Source organism: Leptodactylus fuscus, chromosome 11 (genome assembly GCF_031893055.1).
Source record: "Leptodactylus fuscus isolate aLepFus1 chromosome 11, aLepFus1.hap2, whole genome shotgun sequence".
NCBI lineage: Eukaryota > Metazoa > Chordata > Amphibia > Anura > Leptodactylidae > Leptodactylus > Leptodactylus fuscus.
In genome coordinates, this window is record NC_134275.1 from 10,745,689 (window position 1) to 10,761,115 (window position 15,427).

At 48.9% G+C, this 15,427-nt stretch overlaps 1 protein-coding gene across 1 annotated transcript in view; it reads right to left on the reverse strand.

Moving 5' to 3' along the window:
* Positions 1 to 388: 388 nt before the first annotated feature.
* The window catches only part of ASS1 (argininosuccinate synthase 1), a 39,408-nt gene continuing 24,369 nt past the window's right edge, over positions 389 to 15,427 (reverse strand). Inside the window, exons 11-16 of the mRNA XM_075260745.1 lie at positions 15,138 to 15,222; positions 13,779 to 13,843; positions 6,372 to 6,503; positions 3,822 to 3,978; positions 1,782 to 1,847; positions 389 to 697 (exon numbers count right to left, since the gene is read on the reverse strand). Of these exons, the coding sequence (XP_075116846.1) occupies positions 652 to 697; positions 1,782 to 1,847; positions 3,822 to 3,978; positions 6,372 to 6,503; positions 13,779 to 13,843; positions 15,138 to 15,222 (551 nt within the window). The 3' untranslated portion in view covers positions 389 to 651. The remainder of the gene's footprint in view (positions 698 to 1,781; positions 1,848 to 3,821; positions 3,979 to 6,371; positions 6,504 to 13,778; positions 13,844 to 15,137; positions 15,223 to 15,427) is intronic.

Consider the following 15,427-nt stretch of genomic DNA (forward strand, 5'->3'; position numbering starts at 1 on the left):
ATCCTGTATTATACTGCAGAGCTGCGCTCACTATTCTGCTGGTGCAGTCACTGTGTACATACATTACATTACTTATCCTGTATTATACTCCAGAGCTACACTCACTATTCTGCTGGTACAGTCACTGTGTACATACATTACATTACTTATCCTGTATTATACTCCAGAGCTGCGCTCACTATTCTGCTGGTACAGTCACTGTGTACATACATTACTTATTCTGTATTACGCTCCAGAGCTCACTATTTCCATCTTTCCTTCTCTTTATACTTCTCTAACCTTGACTTCTTTTCCTCCATTTTTCTATTCTCTCCACAATCCGGTTTTGTTCCTCATTGTTCGCCCCTTCCCCATCGCCCCGCCACATTCGCCGCCGTTCACATTCACGCTGAATACTCTGCTTTTATTTATTTTTAATTGACTTTACAGAAATGATTTCCTTCAGTATCTGCGCTGTTAACCCCTCGCAGCCCTTGGAGTAGAGCAGTGGGTCCGCTGTCACCCACCATTCACTGCATATTCATCTTCATTGATCACGGCGACCAATCAATGACTGCGGGAAGTAAGAAGGGGGCTGTGAATAAGACGCACAGGGCCGCCGCTGCGCTCCTCTCCCGTCGCCGCGGCTTTGTTCGCCCCTCTCTTCTCTCCTCATTTCCCTGTGACCTTCTTCCCCAATCTGTGATATTCTTTTAACCTGTATAAAGCGAAAAGAAAACAAAGGTGGGGGAGGGGGAATTAGCAAAAGGTCCGTGTCATTCATGTAAATCAATGGCGGCGAGTCACAAGGTCAATTTTATTTGTTAATAAGTCAAGGAGGCGCTTTATTATAGATGCCTGAATTATATGGGGGGCGGCGGGGGCAGGGAGGGGGGTATTCTTCTAAGACGCCTCGGAAGACGTGAAGGTAAACGCCATCACCGGTGACTCGGAGCCTTGAAGAAACCAATTAATAGAGAGAAAACCTTTTATGTAAATGCTGCAGAGACCCTGACAGCCGCGGGGTTAACCCTATCAGTACGGTCACTCCGCAGTGGGAGGAGCCAGCTCAGAAGTAACCGCCCACTCAGACCTATACATTATACACAGTGCATGTCAAGGCTATAGGCCCCAGAACAGGTATACATGGTATATATCCATCCCGTCATGGCGTACGGAGCTTGTACATGTAGTAACCATATTTATGGCCGCACTGGATGGAAACACTGCAGATATTTCTAGATGTAAAATCTGCAGCCGTATAAAATGGATTAACCCGCAGCGCCAATGACTAAGAGTCTGTTCACATGGGACGGATACTAAACTGGCAAACTGAAAATCGGCAGCAGTAATGCAGGCGAGACTGTTGGATCTTATTCACACTCTGAATCCACTAAAGATTTTGGTGTAAGAATTCATAAGGGAGATCTTCTATTACAAGTTCCCCTGCAGGGGGCGTAATGGGGTGAAATCCAGTGTAAATCCCATCATGGCTGACACACGCAGCCTAAAGCCCTGTTCACACTAGCAGGCTGAGAATCCCTGCAGCAGCTGCTTTTATCACAGACCGATGATTGTCGGCCATGTTTCCGGATGAGGTCACTTGTAATATTGTAAGAACCTGTTCACACACAAAATGAAAGCTGAAATCTGATTGGTTGCGATGGGTGACAACCCACATCATCTCACACGCAGGGTCTTGTGTCAGGTCCTGGTTGCCCATAGTAACCCATTTCATTTTACCACACTGCTGCAAAGCTTTATACAGTAAACAGACAACCCCAAAATAGGAAACCTCTCACCTGACGGCGTTAATCCTGATGAATCCAGACGCATCGCACGGCTCGTAATCTCCCTGCTTGTCCATGCTGTGGGGAAAGATGGATGAATTATAAAAGGACATTCATACAGCAGGATGTCACCCAGCTTTTTAAGACCCCTGAACGGCAAGTCAGGGACCCAGAGGCATAGACTAGCACAGACCTATAGCTGGGTGGTAATAATCGGTCATGGCGGCCATGTTGCTTGTCACTCAGCTTTTCCAGACCCTGAGTGGAAGAATTGCAATGATACAGTGATATGGAATCGCAGGATATATCTGAACAGATCTGCTGCTCAGGATTCTGGGAAAGCTGGGTGATAAGAGGACATAATGGTTACCAGATTTATCTCATGGATATGGGGTAAGATAAGTGTCTGGTTGTCACAAGAGTAGGGGTCCCACTGTGTGACCAGAGCTGTACATCACTCCATAGACTTCTACGGTCTGACAACACTTGGCTTGAGGTGGTCCTGTCCGTGCACGAGGGGGACCAGGGACCCCACTTTCATCCTGGCTCAGCCTGGTTTAGGCTGCATTCCCGGCCCCTCCATGTTCCCATCCCGATGTCCCTTCTGTTAATATCAAACTTACTATTAAGGGGAGATTGAAATACAGGAATTGTAAAATCAGGCTCCGTGTTCCCCTCCAGCTCAAGCGTCCCCCCCCCTCAATAGAAATTACCACCAAAAAAAAAAAAAAAAGCCCCGAGAATGATTTTACCTCCCTTGACGTGAAAGTAAAGTATGAAGGAAAGAGACAGAGAAGAAAAGCGGCGCCTTTTATTTTTGCTCATTGAAGTGACTGTGCCCTGCTCTATAATTACATTACTTTATACCCACTGAGCGGAGGCATTTCCACCCGCCGCTGCTTGTTGCTGCGTGCGCGCTCCCCCTGCTTCCCGTTACGCTGTCATTCAAAAGCTTTCAAAGCAAAGATGCAAAAGTCAAGAAGAAGAAAGGCAAATGGTTGGAGACGCGGCGAGTATAAAAGCCGGCTCTCTACTGATCGTGCTCGCTTTAGCGGCTTGTGGGGTTTTTTTTTTTTGGTTTTTTTTTTCCTCTTCTTTTCACTTTATTCATCTAATCTCCCCAAGAGAGAGCGAGAGTGACATAATGAGGGGGGTTGGATGTGGATTGAGAAGCCGCTGATTTGGAAACAGACGGGAGGAGGTGGGAGGAGGGGGGGGGGGCACCCAAGGTAAGTGGGTGGCGGAGATAATATGGAAGCGCCGTCCTCTGCTCAGGTAAAATAAACAGCGGTGGGATATCCGAGCGGCAGCATTTACCCAAAGCACTTAACGGGGTCACTGGCAGATCATAAGACCCCCTGGGGGTGGTGATGGGAACCTGGGGCATGGATTAGAAGAATAGGGCGTCACGGCCGAATCGGGAGCCGCAGGGCCTAAAGCAGGCAATATTATAGTACTCCAAACACCACCCAACCTGCGGGGCCTTAAGAGGATACGATGCTAGACATAGATTTACCACACGCAGGGCTGTTAGGGTGTATTCACATGGAGCATCAAATCTCTTGTTTTTGCCACAATTACTGCAAAATTGTACAAAATCTGTAAATCACAGGAAAAACCTGAGCTCTAACTGCACCATGTGAACACACTCTGATCACGTTTGTCTTCTGCGGCTCCATTGCCTGAATATTCTCACGGTGGAGTCACATTACAGATTATTTCCACAAAGACACAACAAAATGCAGCAAAACATCCGTGACGTGATGGGAATCAATGCAAAACAAAAGCCGTTTGATAACAGCATGTGAACATACCCTTATCTGACACTGGTAAGGCCCTGCTACTATGTAGAGAGAGCTGAGGGATCTGACTACACAGACACCGCTACGTAGTCTGGACCGCCCACTCACAGCCAGGATTAAGCGCTAAGGCTAATGGCCATGTATTAGAAGTCTCAGTTCTTATGTAGGAATCCACATGGAACATTTCTGCAGTGTGTGAATCTTGAATCAGTGTGTGAATCTTCCCCTACAGCGAGTGTTCGGGACTTACCTGACCAGCTCCTCATTATACAGAGACTGCGGCGACTCTCGGCCCAGCACGTACACCTGACCCTTCAGGACAGACACCTGCACTTTGCCTTCCACCAGCTCCTGGGATTTGGTGATGCAGGATCGGACAAACTCGCACTCAGGGCTGTACCAGAAACCTGTAGACGGGAGAGAACAGGTAAGTACAGAGGCCCTATGAGGGGCCGGGCCGGCGGGCTCACTGGGCATTTGCCCAGTCTATAGATTCCATTTATTAATGGTTCCCATCATGATCTGACAACAACTGCGTCCGGGTACAGAGAGTTCTATGGGGTGGAATCACACCTGCAGGTTCTGGTGCAGTTCTTTGAGATAGAAGGAGTGTGACGTATAAATGACATCTACTTGGTGGGACCTTTTCTGGCTCAAAGAAAAGTAAAACAAACTGCATTAAAAGCTGTGTGTGTGATTCCAGCCTTAATCCAGTGTCAGAGCCAAGGTCCAGATAACGGACGAGTCAGAGCGGCAGATTATTGGGACTTTACCGTTTCATGGATCAAGTAGAAATTTACTAATTCTTCCCAATTACTCTGCTAGCGGTGGCCGGGTGACAACCCCCTCTCTCCTGTCCCATGACAATAGACTTGTTATATGATCACCTGGCCAGTGATAAAGACCCACACACATGCACACTCGGCCATACAACAGAGTGCGTCGTGTGTTCTCAGTAAGCGACTGCCAGTCTGTCCCCCCCAAACCCCTCTTTCTCCTACACTCTTCTATCCCCTCCAGATACCTCCGTTCCCCTCCATCCTTTCCAGATCCCTCTGCCACCCCTCACCACTCTGCTTTAGGGTCAGGGTCAGAGATAGCTGTTTGATGGGCAAAAGATGAACATGAAGAACAAGAATATTTTGAAGTGACTTATTTTGTTTAGTTTTGTTCCTTTCTACTCCATGTTGTTGGTGACCTTTAACCCCTCCTATGACCCCGCAGTAGCAATAATTTTCCCCCTGACTGGGCCAATGTGCCGCCTGCATTTATCAATTTCACATTTGGGCTTATTTTTTTGGACTTTGACGCATTAAACACAACATAATGCGGGATATTATCTGGAGATCTCCCTTGATTCGTCCCGTCTTTTCTTGCTCGGCTGCTCCGTGCGCTCTAGTTGTCGCCGTCCATGAACCACGGGAGAAAACGTGGCGGTGACTTGAAAGATTTGGATTGTAATCCTAGAAAGCAGCGATCTATAGGCAGAGCTGAGGCCGCACAGGAGATCTCTGCTCCCCGGGATACAAGACGCCAGGCTGCGGCCTGACCTCATGCCTTATCAGGGTCAGAAATCTGAGACCATATGGAGGGGAGCTCGCTGGGAGCCGGCTCAGGTGAGCTCACCTTCCACAGCATTCTCTTAAGGTAACATTAGTCACAGGCAGAAGAAAGGACTCGCACTATCCTCCCGGGAAAGGAATACCAGAGCACATCTGTCCCTAAGACTCCGCCAGAGCGGCCGCTCCCCAGGGCGATGCTGACGTTATCAATTCACTCGCCACCGACAGAAAAGGAGGCTTTTGTAACAGTAGAAAAATAAATCCTTCCCCCTCTCTAAGTCGGATCTTTATGGGGGGGTGACAACTAGGGGGGCTGCGATTCACATTCCCACAGAGGTTGTAACCCAGCTTTCTCTAAGTTATAACTTGTGACCACTGGACTATGTAAAATAAAATAGCCCCAAATGTGAGAACGTAGATCACAATTTTTTTTTTTTTTTTTCCTACCCTTTCCTGATCTCGTTCTTGCTGCAGTCATGTGACCATTGCGCTTGCTCTGGGGTTACCATGGTAGCATTAACAGTTAGCTCTACATGGACTTCCTGTCATGTGTCCTTTACTCATAACACACTCATAAGTGTGTAGGTCATGTGACAGGAAGTCCATCAGAGCAAGCATGATATACAGGATGTGAAATCTACTCTGTCATATTGTGCCTGGGGGGGGGCAGTATGAAAGAGATCTGGCTTACAATAGATTGGCTATGCTGATACAGTGTAACAAACCTCAGCTAGTGCTAGGCCAGGGGTCTTGAACAGAAAGATGCTAAACATTTGACTATATAAAGTTGGCCATTATGTGAAATTCTTTTCACCAATGTGGACCCCAATAGCGAATATATTTCTTAATATATGTTTATGTGGTCAGTGCAAGGATCTCCTGACACAAAGCACCAAACCCTCTGCATAGTCCTAGAGTCAGATGACAGATATAGGCCTTCCTGCAGTCACCACTAGAGGGAGCTCACTCTATACAGTAAATCACTTCTGTATGCAGTGAGCTCCCTCTAGTGGTGACTGCATGAAGTACAGATTTTTATCATCTACCTCACCAAGCAGAGGATTTGGAGCTGATAATAGTCAGCACTGAATTTTGGATCTAAACATGGCAGCGAAATGGAAACATTTGGGCGGAGCTTTATTTAGGAGCCATTGCTGTTCTGTGCAGATGTGACAAATGGGGCTATGGACAAGTCAGTGATACGGGAATCATCCAAGACTGCTGAGACTGTCACCTACCATTGTAGACCTGCTCCGAGAACTTCAGCGACAGCTGCTGCTTGATCTTCCGCACCTCTCGGTCCATGGTAAACGTCTCGATGTCTAAGTGTGCGTGGTGCAGTATGGTTCCAGCCGGCGTCTCGTAGATACCTAGCCACATTATTGTGTTCCAGGCAGGGGGAGGGAGAAAGAAAGAGAAGGGAGAAAAAAAAAATGAAAAAAAAGGATCCATGAAGCCCAAATTGCTGTCAAATGACACCATTAATGAGGCCGGTGACAGCAGAACTGCAGACGGACTTCATTCACTCTCAGCTTGCCGCAAAGTGTGTGTGTCATTACTACCCCGCTGGGGGCAAAGACAGACCACTTCGCACCTTGTGGTGAAAATGTGTAGATTCCTCTTTTTTGAAGAGGCTGAAATGACAGGTTTCAAGAACTGATCGCTTCACCGTCTCTAGCCCACCGGACTCCCGCAGAAAGGCTGTAATTAAAGCCAAGGAGAAGGAGAGGCGGCATGGAGGAGAAGGGCCTGAAATAACAGCTCTGCGCGGACCCCCCTCCTCGCCTCCCCTCCCTTTATTCCTCTACTTCACTCTCACTTTCGGCCAAGCAGAAGCGCTTAGGAAATAATACTATTTAAAACAGCCGTGATTGGAAGGCGCGTCGGCTCACGTCGCGATGGAGAGCGCTACGCCAGGCAACAAAGCTGAAAGTATCTCTCCCCGAGGATAACTGCTCATTTAGATAAGTGTCCGCCAGCTTTGGAAGGCAGCCGAGCGGAGTGACAGGTTAATTCTCCGCCTGTCAGAACAATGTTAAACTATGTTGGACACAAAACCTCTAACTTGCAAGGTTCTGAGCGCTGAGCCAATGCCGGGCTGGAAGACGGTGAAAAGATCTCGCCGCGGCCTTGTCTCCGGCACGCTGGGGTCGCCAAACCTTATGCGGGCCTGTGAGTGTGCCTGATGGAGCGAGGCCGCGGCGCTTCCCCTTTAAATATGTAGAAAAAGAGGGCAAGTTATGTTATTTGGTCCTGAGAAAGTTGGGTGACACCACACAAGTTGTTACACCAGTGGCTGCCAACCTGCGGCTCTCCAGCTAGCACAAAACTACAAGTCCCAGCATGCTCTGGCAGCCTCCCATCGCGTGCAGTATGTTGTAGTCTTGCAATGTGTTTAGCGACCGCAGGTGCAATGTATGTGTCTATGTATACGCAGGCATATTGCTGGGCAGCAACTCCTATACCGTCACCCAGCTTTACCAGAACAGACAAAACAGACTTCCCTCTTTTTCTACATATTTAGAGTCCCTGCCCTACATCACATGGAACCATCCAGCATCCAAAGGACACGTCTGCTTTATTCCAAAGACACTGCCACAACTGTCCACAGGTTGTTTGTGGAATTGCAGCTTGGACCCTATAGTCCTCCTACAATGCCAAGAATGACCCATAGATAGGAGAGGGTATGTACAACAACCCCCATCATTATCCTAACTACTAGGAGTCACCTGCTGCGCGGTGCTGACAATATGACACTACACACACGTTACATACATGTACTGGGAAATAGGCGTGACAGCTTACAAGACCACAAGGCTGTATCACACAGGATAAGATTAGATACACAGCTCAGCAGTCAGTATCACACAGGGTAGGATAAGATACACAGCTCAGTATACAGTATCACACAGGATAGGATTAGATACACAGCTCAGTATACAGTATCACACAGGATAGGATTAGATACACAGCTCAGCAGTCAGTATCACACAGGATAGGATTAGATACACAGCTCAGCAGTCAGTATCACACAGGATAGGATTAGATACACAGCTCAGCAGACAGTATCACACAGGATAGGATTAGATACACAGCTCAGCAGTATCACACAGGATAGGATTAGATACACAGCTCAGCAGTATCACACAGCATAGGATTAGATACAGCTCAGCAGACAGTATCACACAGGATAGGATTAGATACAGCTCAGCAGACAGTATCACACAGGTTCACACTTCCTGTTTGATATTATGGTGTTGGAGGACTCTATATACCGTCTCTCTGTATCTATACTGTATTATATACTGGTTCTATACAATGTAACTACACAATGTGCTGAAGTTGCAGATGCTGTTTGTCTTCTTCCTCCCATAGTATTCTATATGTACTGTTTAGGGGACACAGGTAATGAAGCTGCTGCAGACCTAACAGCAGGGAGTGAATAGATCTGACACCTATAGGGATTCACAGGAGTTCGTCTGTACTCAGTGTTGTCAGAGACCCCTAGCACCCGCAGGGGTTGTCACTATGGTTTGTGGAGTCCAGGGTAGCCGGCAGGGATCAGGGGCCTGACCAGATACTGATGGCCACTGATGGCTGACTATTACCCAGAGTCCCCCACGTGGTGCAGTGAGACATCAGTAAATCGCTGGCGCCCGCACCACCAAGCACAGACCTCTATTTGCTGCTGACCCGGCTGACATGTTGAAAGCTTATTAGGACGGAGTTGTCAGGAGAGATGTTGTGCTAAACCAGCCGCAAAATAATCTGCCGGGGCGAGCAGGTTAAATCTTCTCATTTCCTGCGTCTCCGAAATTACTCCCTTCAGAGTCCTCGAAAGTCAGTGGTAAAATTAACTGGAAGGAAACAAGAGACTGGACGGGAGATGACAGGTCCCTGCTACCGGGGAAAGCAAGGGTTAATGGAGCCAGCGGATGGGCGAAGGAAAGGAACGTCAGGACCAGGGACAGCACAACACTGAGCAGTGTATCCAAACCTCACATGTGTGTGATACTGACTGCGGAGCTGTGTATCTAATCCAATCCTGTGTTATACTGTATACTGAGCTGTATCTAATCCTATCCTGTGTGATACTGACTGCTGAGCTGTGTATCTAATCCTATCCTGTGTTATACTGTATACTGAGCTGTATCTAATCCTATCCTGTGTGATACTGACTGCTGTGTTGTGTATCTAATCCTATCCTGTGTGATACTGTATACTGAGCTGTGTATCTAATCCTATCCTGTGTGATACTGTATACTGAGCTGTGTATCTAATCTTATCCTGTGTGTTACTGTCTGCTGAGCTGTGTATCTAATCTTATCCTGTGTGTTACTGTCTGCTGAGCTGTGTATCTAATCCTATCCTGTGTGATACTGACTGCTGAGCTGTGTATCTAATCCTATCCTGTGTGATACTGTATACTGAGTTGCGGTCTCAGGGCACTACTTCCCCCATTAGCTTGCACAGATAATGTGTGGCCCTGTGCTGTGGCCCCTGAAGCCTCTGGTGGGTGCTGGCAGGTGTGTGGAGGATTGCGCTGCCACTTGCTGTCTGGCAGTGTTGTTGTGTGCGGCAGGCTCTGGCAGCGCCGGCGGATGGTGGGGGCTCTTGTTTTCATATTTTCTATGCTGTGACAGCTGTCAACAGCTAAAAGAAAGTGCGCTGGGAGTGAGCGCCCCCCCCCCCGGGCTACTGCCAGAGGATGCCAGCGATATGTCACCGCACTCACGTACCGCACACTACCTGCTCCACCACACTGGCTACAGGATCACAGCTCAGTATACAGTATCACACAGGATAGGATTAGATACACACTCAGCAGTCAGTATCACACAGGATAGGATTAGATACACAGCTCAGTATACAGTATCACACAGGATAGGATTAGATACACACTCAGCAGTCAGTATCACCCAGGATAGGATTAGATACACAGCTCAGTATCATACAGGATAGGATTAGATACACAGCTCAGTATCACACATGATAGCATTAGATACAGCTCAGCAGACAGTATCACACAGGATAGGATTAGATACACAGCTCAGTATCACACAGGATAGCATTAAATACAGCTCAGCAGTCAGTATCACACAGGATAGGATTAGATACACAGCTCAGTATACAGTATCACACAGGATAGGATTAGATACACACTCAGCAGACAGTATCACACAGGATAGGATTAGATACACAGCTCAGCAGACTGTGTATCACATGATAGGATTAGATACACAGCTCAGCAGACAGTATCATACAGGATAGGATTAGATACAGCAGATGGTATCATACAGAATAGGATTAGATACAGCAGACAGTATCACACAAGACAAGATTAGATACACAACCTGTCAGCAAGTACATGGCAGTGTTTTACTCGACAGCTCCTTCTCATTATCTCGCTCACGACTTCATGGCGTCTTCGTATTTTCCCATACGGGGGTGTAATTTAACAGGTTTTTGGCGTTGTTACAGCTCAGCTTTTCAGTAAAGTGAATTATTTTTACCGTATGATGAATAAACATGTTGTTCCCCGCTGTACGAGCCATGATGAGTAACTGAGTCTACCGAATCCAGGACCGCCAGTGCAGGCTGGGAGAATGGCAAGGGCTGGGGGGGTACATGCTGGGGGGCCACAGGTCCTTCCCAGCACTCAGAGATAACCTGATGCCTGGTAGATGACAAGACCACCAGAGGGCGATAGAGCCCGGGGGAGCAGAACTGACATCTTTACTACCTTAGACCACCAGGGACAGGTCCAGTAACCTCTTGGGACAGCACAAGGTGGTATAATGGATCCCTTTACCACCCGAGAGTTCACACTTAACCCCTTCTCTTCAATTTAGGGAGAATTTACCATTAACTCCTTCAATACATTTCTTTACCACTAGGAGATGTAACTACAGTAACCCCTTCACTCCCCTAGACCCCCAGGGAGGAAAGACATCACTCTTTATATAGATGCTTATTATCATTAACCTCTAGACCACCATAAATACAACAGTTAACTCCTAAATCACCCTAGCTATGGGAAATGTAAGTCATGTCACTCAACACTACCCGGACCATCATCATCACCCCGCTTTAGACCACCAGGACCATATAGGGTTAACCCAGGGCGGTCGGGCGCTCTGTCCAATGATCCTCTCTACAGAATATCTACTCAATCTGCCCCAAAAATAAATAAATATTTTGAATGTTAAAGGGCCAATCTCGAGGCCTCACAAAGACCCCAAGCCCCCCCTCCCCGACTACAAGAACGACCCCTTCCTGGCCAAGATACAGAACAAACTTTTTAGAAACTTTTACATTTTCCATTCAGATGAGAATAAAATTGTTGCTTTTTGTTTTAAAGGGTAAAAAAAAAAAAAAAAAAAAAAAAAGGAATAAAGACAAAAAGAAAATTAAACAGAAAAAAAAAAAATCCCCTTTTGTTCTTTTGGCAGTATTAAAAGCCCCAACGTGCGGCACCGGCGCTCCTGCCCACCCCCCACCGATCTCATTTACTTGACTTAATGAGGCCTCCTTCAGAGCAAAAAACATAATTTGATAATGAGGTTGTGAAAAGACAGAATATGCATCAAATCCATTGTAATCCGACTGCCCGGGCGCCGGGGAGGGAGCGGCAGATTGTTAGACAAGACGCACAGACACTGGCACAGAGAGAGAGAGAGAGAGAGAGAGAGAGAGGCAGTGCCACAGAGAGAGAGAGAGCCACAGAGAGAGAGCGCCACACCGGCACAGAGGGAGAACGAGAGCGCCACAGAGGGAGAGCGAGAGCGTCACACAAGGAGTGCGAGAGCGCCACACCGGAACAGAGAGAGAGAGCAAGAGCGCCACACCGGAACAGAGAGAGAGAGCAAGAGCGCCACATCGGCACAGAGGGAGAACGAGAGCGCCACAGAGGGAGAGCGAGAGCGTCACACAAGGAGAGCGAGAGCGCCACACCGGAACAGAGAGAGAGAGCAAGAGCGCCACACCGGAACAGAGAGAGAGAGCAAGAGCGCCACATCGGCACAGAGGGAGAACGAGAGCACCACAGAGGGAGAGCGAGAGCGTCACACAAGGAGAGCGAGAGCGCCACACCGGAACAGAGAGAGAGAGCAAGAGCGCCACACCGGAACAGAGAGAGAGAGCAAGAGCGCCACATCGGCACAGAGGGAGAACGACAGCGCCACAGAGGGAGAGCAAGAGCGTCACACCGGGAGAGCGAGAGCGCCACACCGGAACAGAGAGAGAGAGAGCAAGAGCGCTACACCGGCATAGAGGGAGAGCAAGAGCGCCACACTGGCACAGAGGGAGAGCAAGAGCGCCACACCGGCACAGAGGGAGAGCAATAGCACCACACCGCAACAGAGGGAGAGCAAGAGCACCACACCGGCACAGAGAGAGAGCGCCACACCGGCACAGAGGGAGAACGAGAGCGCCACAGAGGGAGAGCGAGAGCGTCACACCGGGAGAGTGAGAGCGCCACACAAGGAGAGAGAGAGCGCCACACCGGAACAGAGAGAGAGAGCAAAAGCGCCACATCGGCACAGAGGGAGAACGACAGCGCCACAGAGGGAGAGCAAGAGCGTCACACCGGGAGAGCGAGAGCGCCACACCGGAACAGAGAGAGCAAGAGCGCCACACCGGCACAGAGGGAGAGCAAGAGCGCCACACCGGCACAGAGGGAGAGCAAGAGCGCCACACCGGCACAGAGGGAGAGCAAGAGCGCCACACCGGCACAGAGGGAGAGCAAGAGCGCCACACCGGCACAGAGGGAGAGCAAGAGCGCCACACCGGCACAGAGGGAGAGCAAGAGCGCCACACCGGCACAGAGGGAGAGCAAGAGCGCCACACCGGCACAGAGGGAGAGCAAGAGCGCCACACCGGCACAGAGGGAGAGCAAGAGCGCCACACCGGCACAGAGGGAGAGCAAGAGCGCCACACCGGCACAGAGGGAGCGGACACACAGACACCAGCACATGTGCACAGTTAGAACCTCACAGGAACACAGCTACAGAAAGTGCATCATACACAGACAGACAAGATGGCAGGAGCTGCGCCCACTCACACAGGTGTCAACTTTACGGGTGGACGTCACTCACTGTACCATAGACGCCATGTCTGACCGCACTAGTTATTAGATCTCGGCTACTGTCACTGAATGGGAACATTTTATTTTTATGTTCGGGGCTGAAAACCCTACAGGCCTAATATTTTATAGCTGAGGGTTTGTTACAACTGTACCAGTGTGAAGGACCCACTCCCCCCCACCCCCTAATAGTCTTATGTGCAGACACTTGTTACAATGTATCAGTCTGGAGTCTCCACACTATTGTCTAGATTAGATAAAATTGTAACAAACTCTCAGCTGTGAAGGTCTTGTTCAGGGGTTTCACAATGAAATGGAGGTGGTCTCTGCTGTGAGCTAAGACGTCCATTACAAGGCTGCAGAATTTTTCCTTACTCTATCCTTGAAGAGCAGCAGTTTGTGCTCCAGAGCAGCCATCCCTTTATAGAACTGTCTTTTTGGTCATTGGGTCACCCTTAGAGGTCTCCTCAGATTTGTGCCTGCTCTACTGTCTCTATGCAGTGTGTACTCGCTCTTATATGGGGATGTAAGACATTGCTCGTTCCTTTCCTAGGACACTTACCTCGTGACTTCATCCCAATGTATCGGTTCTCCACGATATCTATCCGCCCCACACCGTGCTTGCCCCTGGAGAGAGAAGAACCACGTCAGATAGAGTTAACCCCATAAACGTCTGCCCCTACAGCAGGGCATAGGTGGAGGCAGTCATTAGAATAGATGCAGCTCCAGTATCCTCCAGTAGGGGGCGCTCACCATCTAGCCAGAGCTGAACTGGAAGAGAAGGCTCTTGACTCACAATAGGCAGATGCAAGGTTGCTGTGTTATTGTGCCTGCCATTATCTCGAGTATATAAGTGCATTATAATATCCACTCTTTTCTGGTGCGGTTGCATTGTGCTGGTAGCTTTATTGCTCTGCATTGTTTCTGGAGGGAACATGGAAGCCGGGGCGCTGAATGGCAATTATAATGTGGCATTGAAGGTTAATGGGCGGCTGCAGGGTCATAGAGGCCTTGCATTAATTGCACTTATTGCCTGATGTCATCTTATGGGGAGGGGGCCTGGTCATGTGATCTTATTGAACTTGTACAGTCTGTGATGCCATGGTAGACCTCAGGTGGGACTGGCTCATCGTAACAACCAGAGCGACCCCATATTGGTCACGGGGGTCCTGCAATGTACAACATATCTGAAGGGAACCTAAACTAGAGATGAGCCCTCCAGGGCCAGAGGTAACCCCGACATGACACAGGTGGTGGTGAGGAGGGGGATGTGGAGCTTCGGTGCACTTACACAGGGTCACTGGATCCTACATCTTGTGCAAGTTCTGTCATTATCTCCATTGTATGAAGGAGGGGCAGGGTCACACCAGGCCTCATTCTGGTGCGTTTTATGTGGAGAGAACCTGTGCAAGGACAACATGGTGGCTGCACTGGTGGCTACCCCTGGTCTATGGGTAAGAGTTACCTTCCTGGTCTGATGTCATGGTCACTGCAGAGAGTAAGAGATGTGCACCAGTTGACACCACCTGTTGGGGTTGTGGATGTCACCAACCAGAACCGGGACGTCTTGGCGACTGCACCTATGGCACTTCTACCCCTGTCTATGGGTAAGTATGGACTGTGTCACCCTTGGGGCAGTTTGACCTCCCTAGTCTGATTGAATCAGCAGAGAGGAAGCGCTGTGCACCGGTTTATACTAACAACATGAAGTGGGTGCCACTGTCCATTAGCTCCATGGTCGCTGCACTGGCTGCCACGGGGCACACTATAGGAGCTTGTCTCTAGTTTGGAGGTACCTGGAATCTATTATGGTATCACAGACATATTCCCCATTAGTCCAGGTGCCTTCATACTAGAGACGCCATACTGTGCCTTGTCATTACCATAAACCACATGCACGTCCAGCCCAGGGAGAACTTACGCCACTTCGTTGAGATAGGAGAAGAGCTCCAGTGCAGAGTTATGTCGTGTTCCATCTCGCACGTTCGTGACTTGTACAGGGACACCTGTAAAGAAGAGAAAACCACAACATGGCTCGTACATTGTACAGACAGAGAATGAGCCCCCCGGGGACCTGAGCTCTCTGCAGCGCCTCGGCCGCGCTTCCACCACACACAGCAGCGTTTAATGGATGAGACAGATATGAACTCTAAATAACTCCTTAAGAACCAGAAGGTGGCAGGGAAGGGAAGGGGGGAGAGGTTACAGATT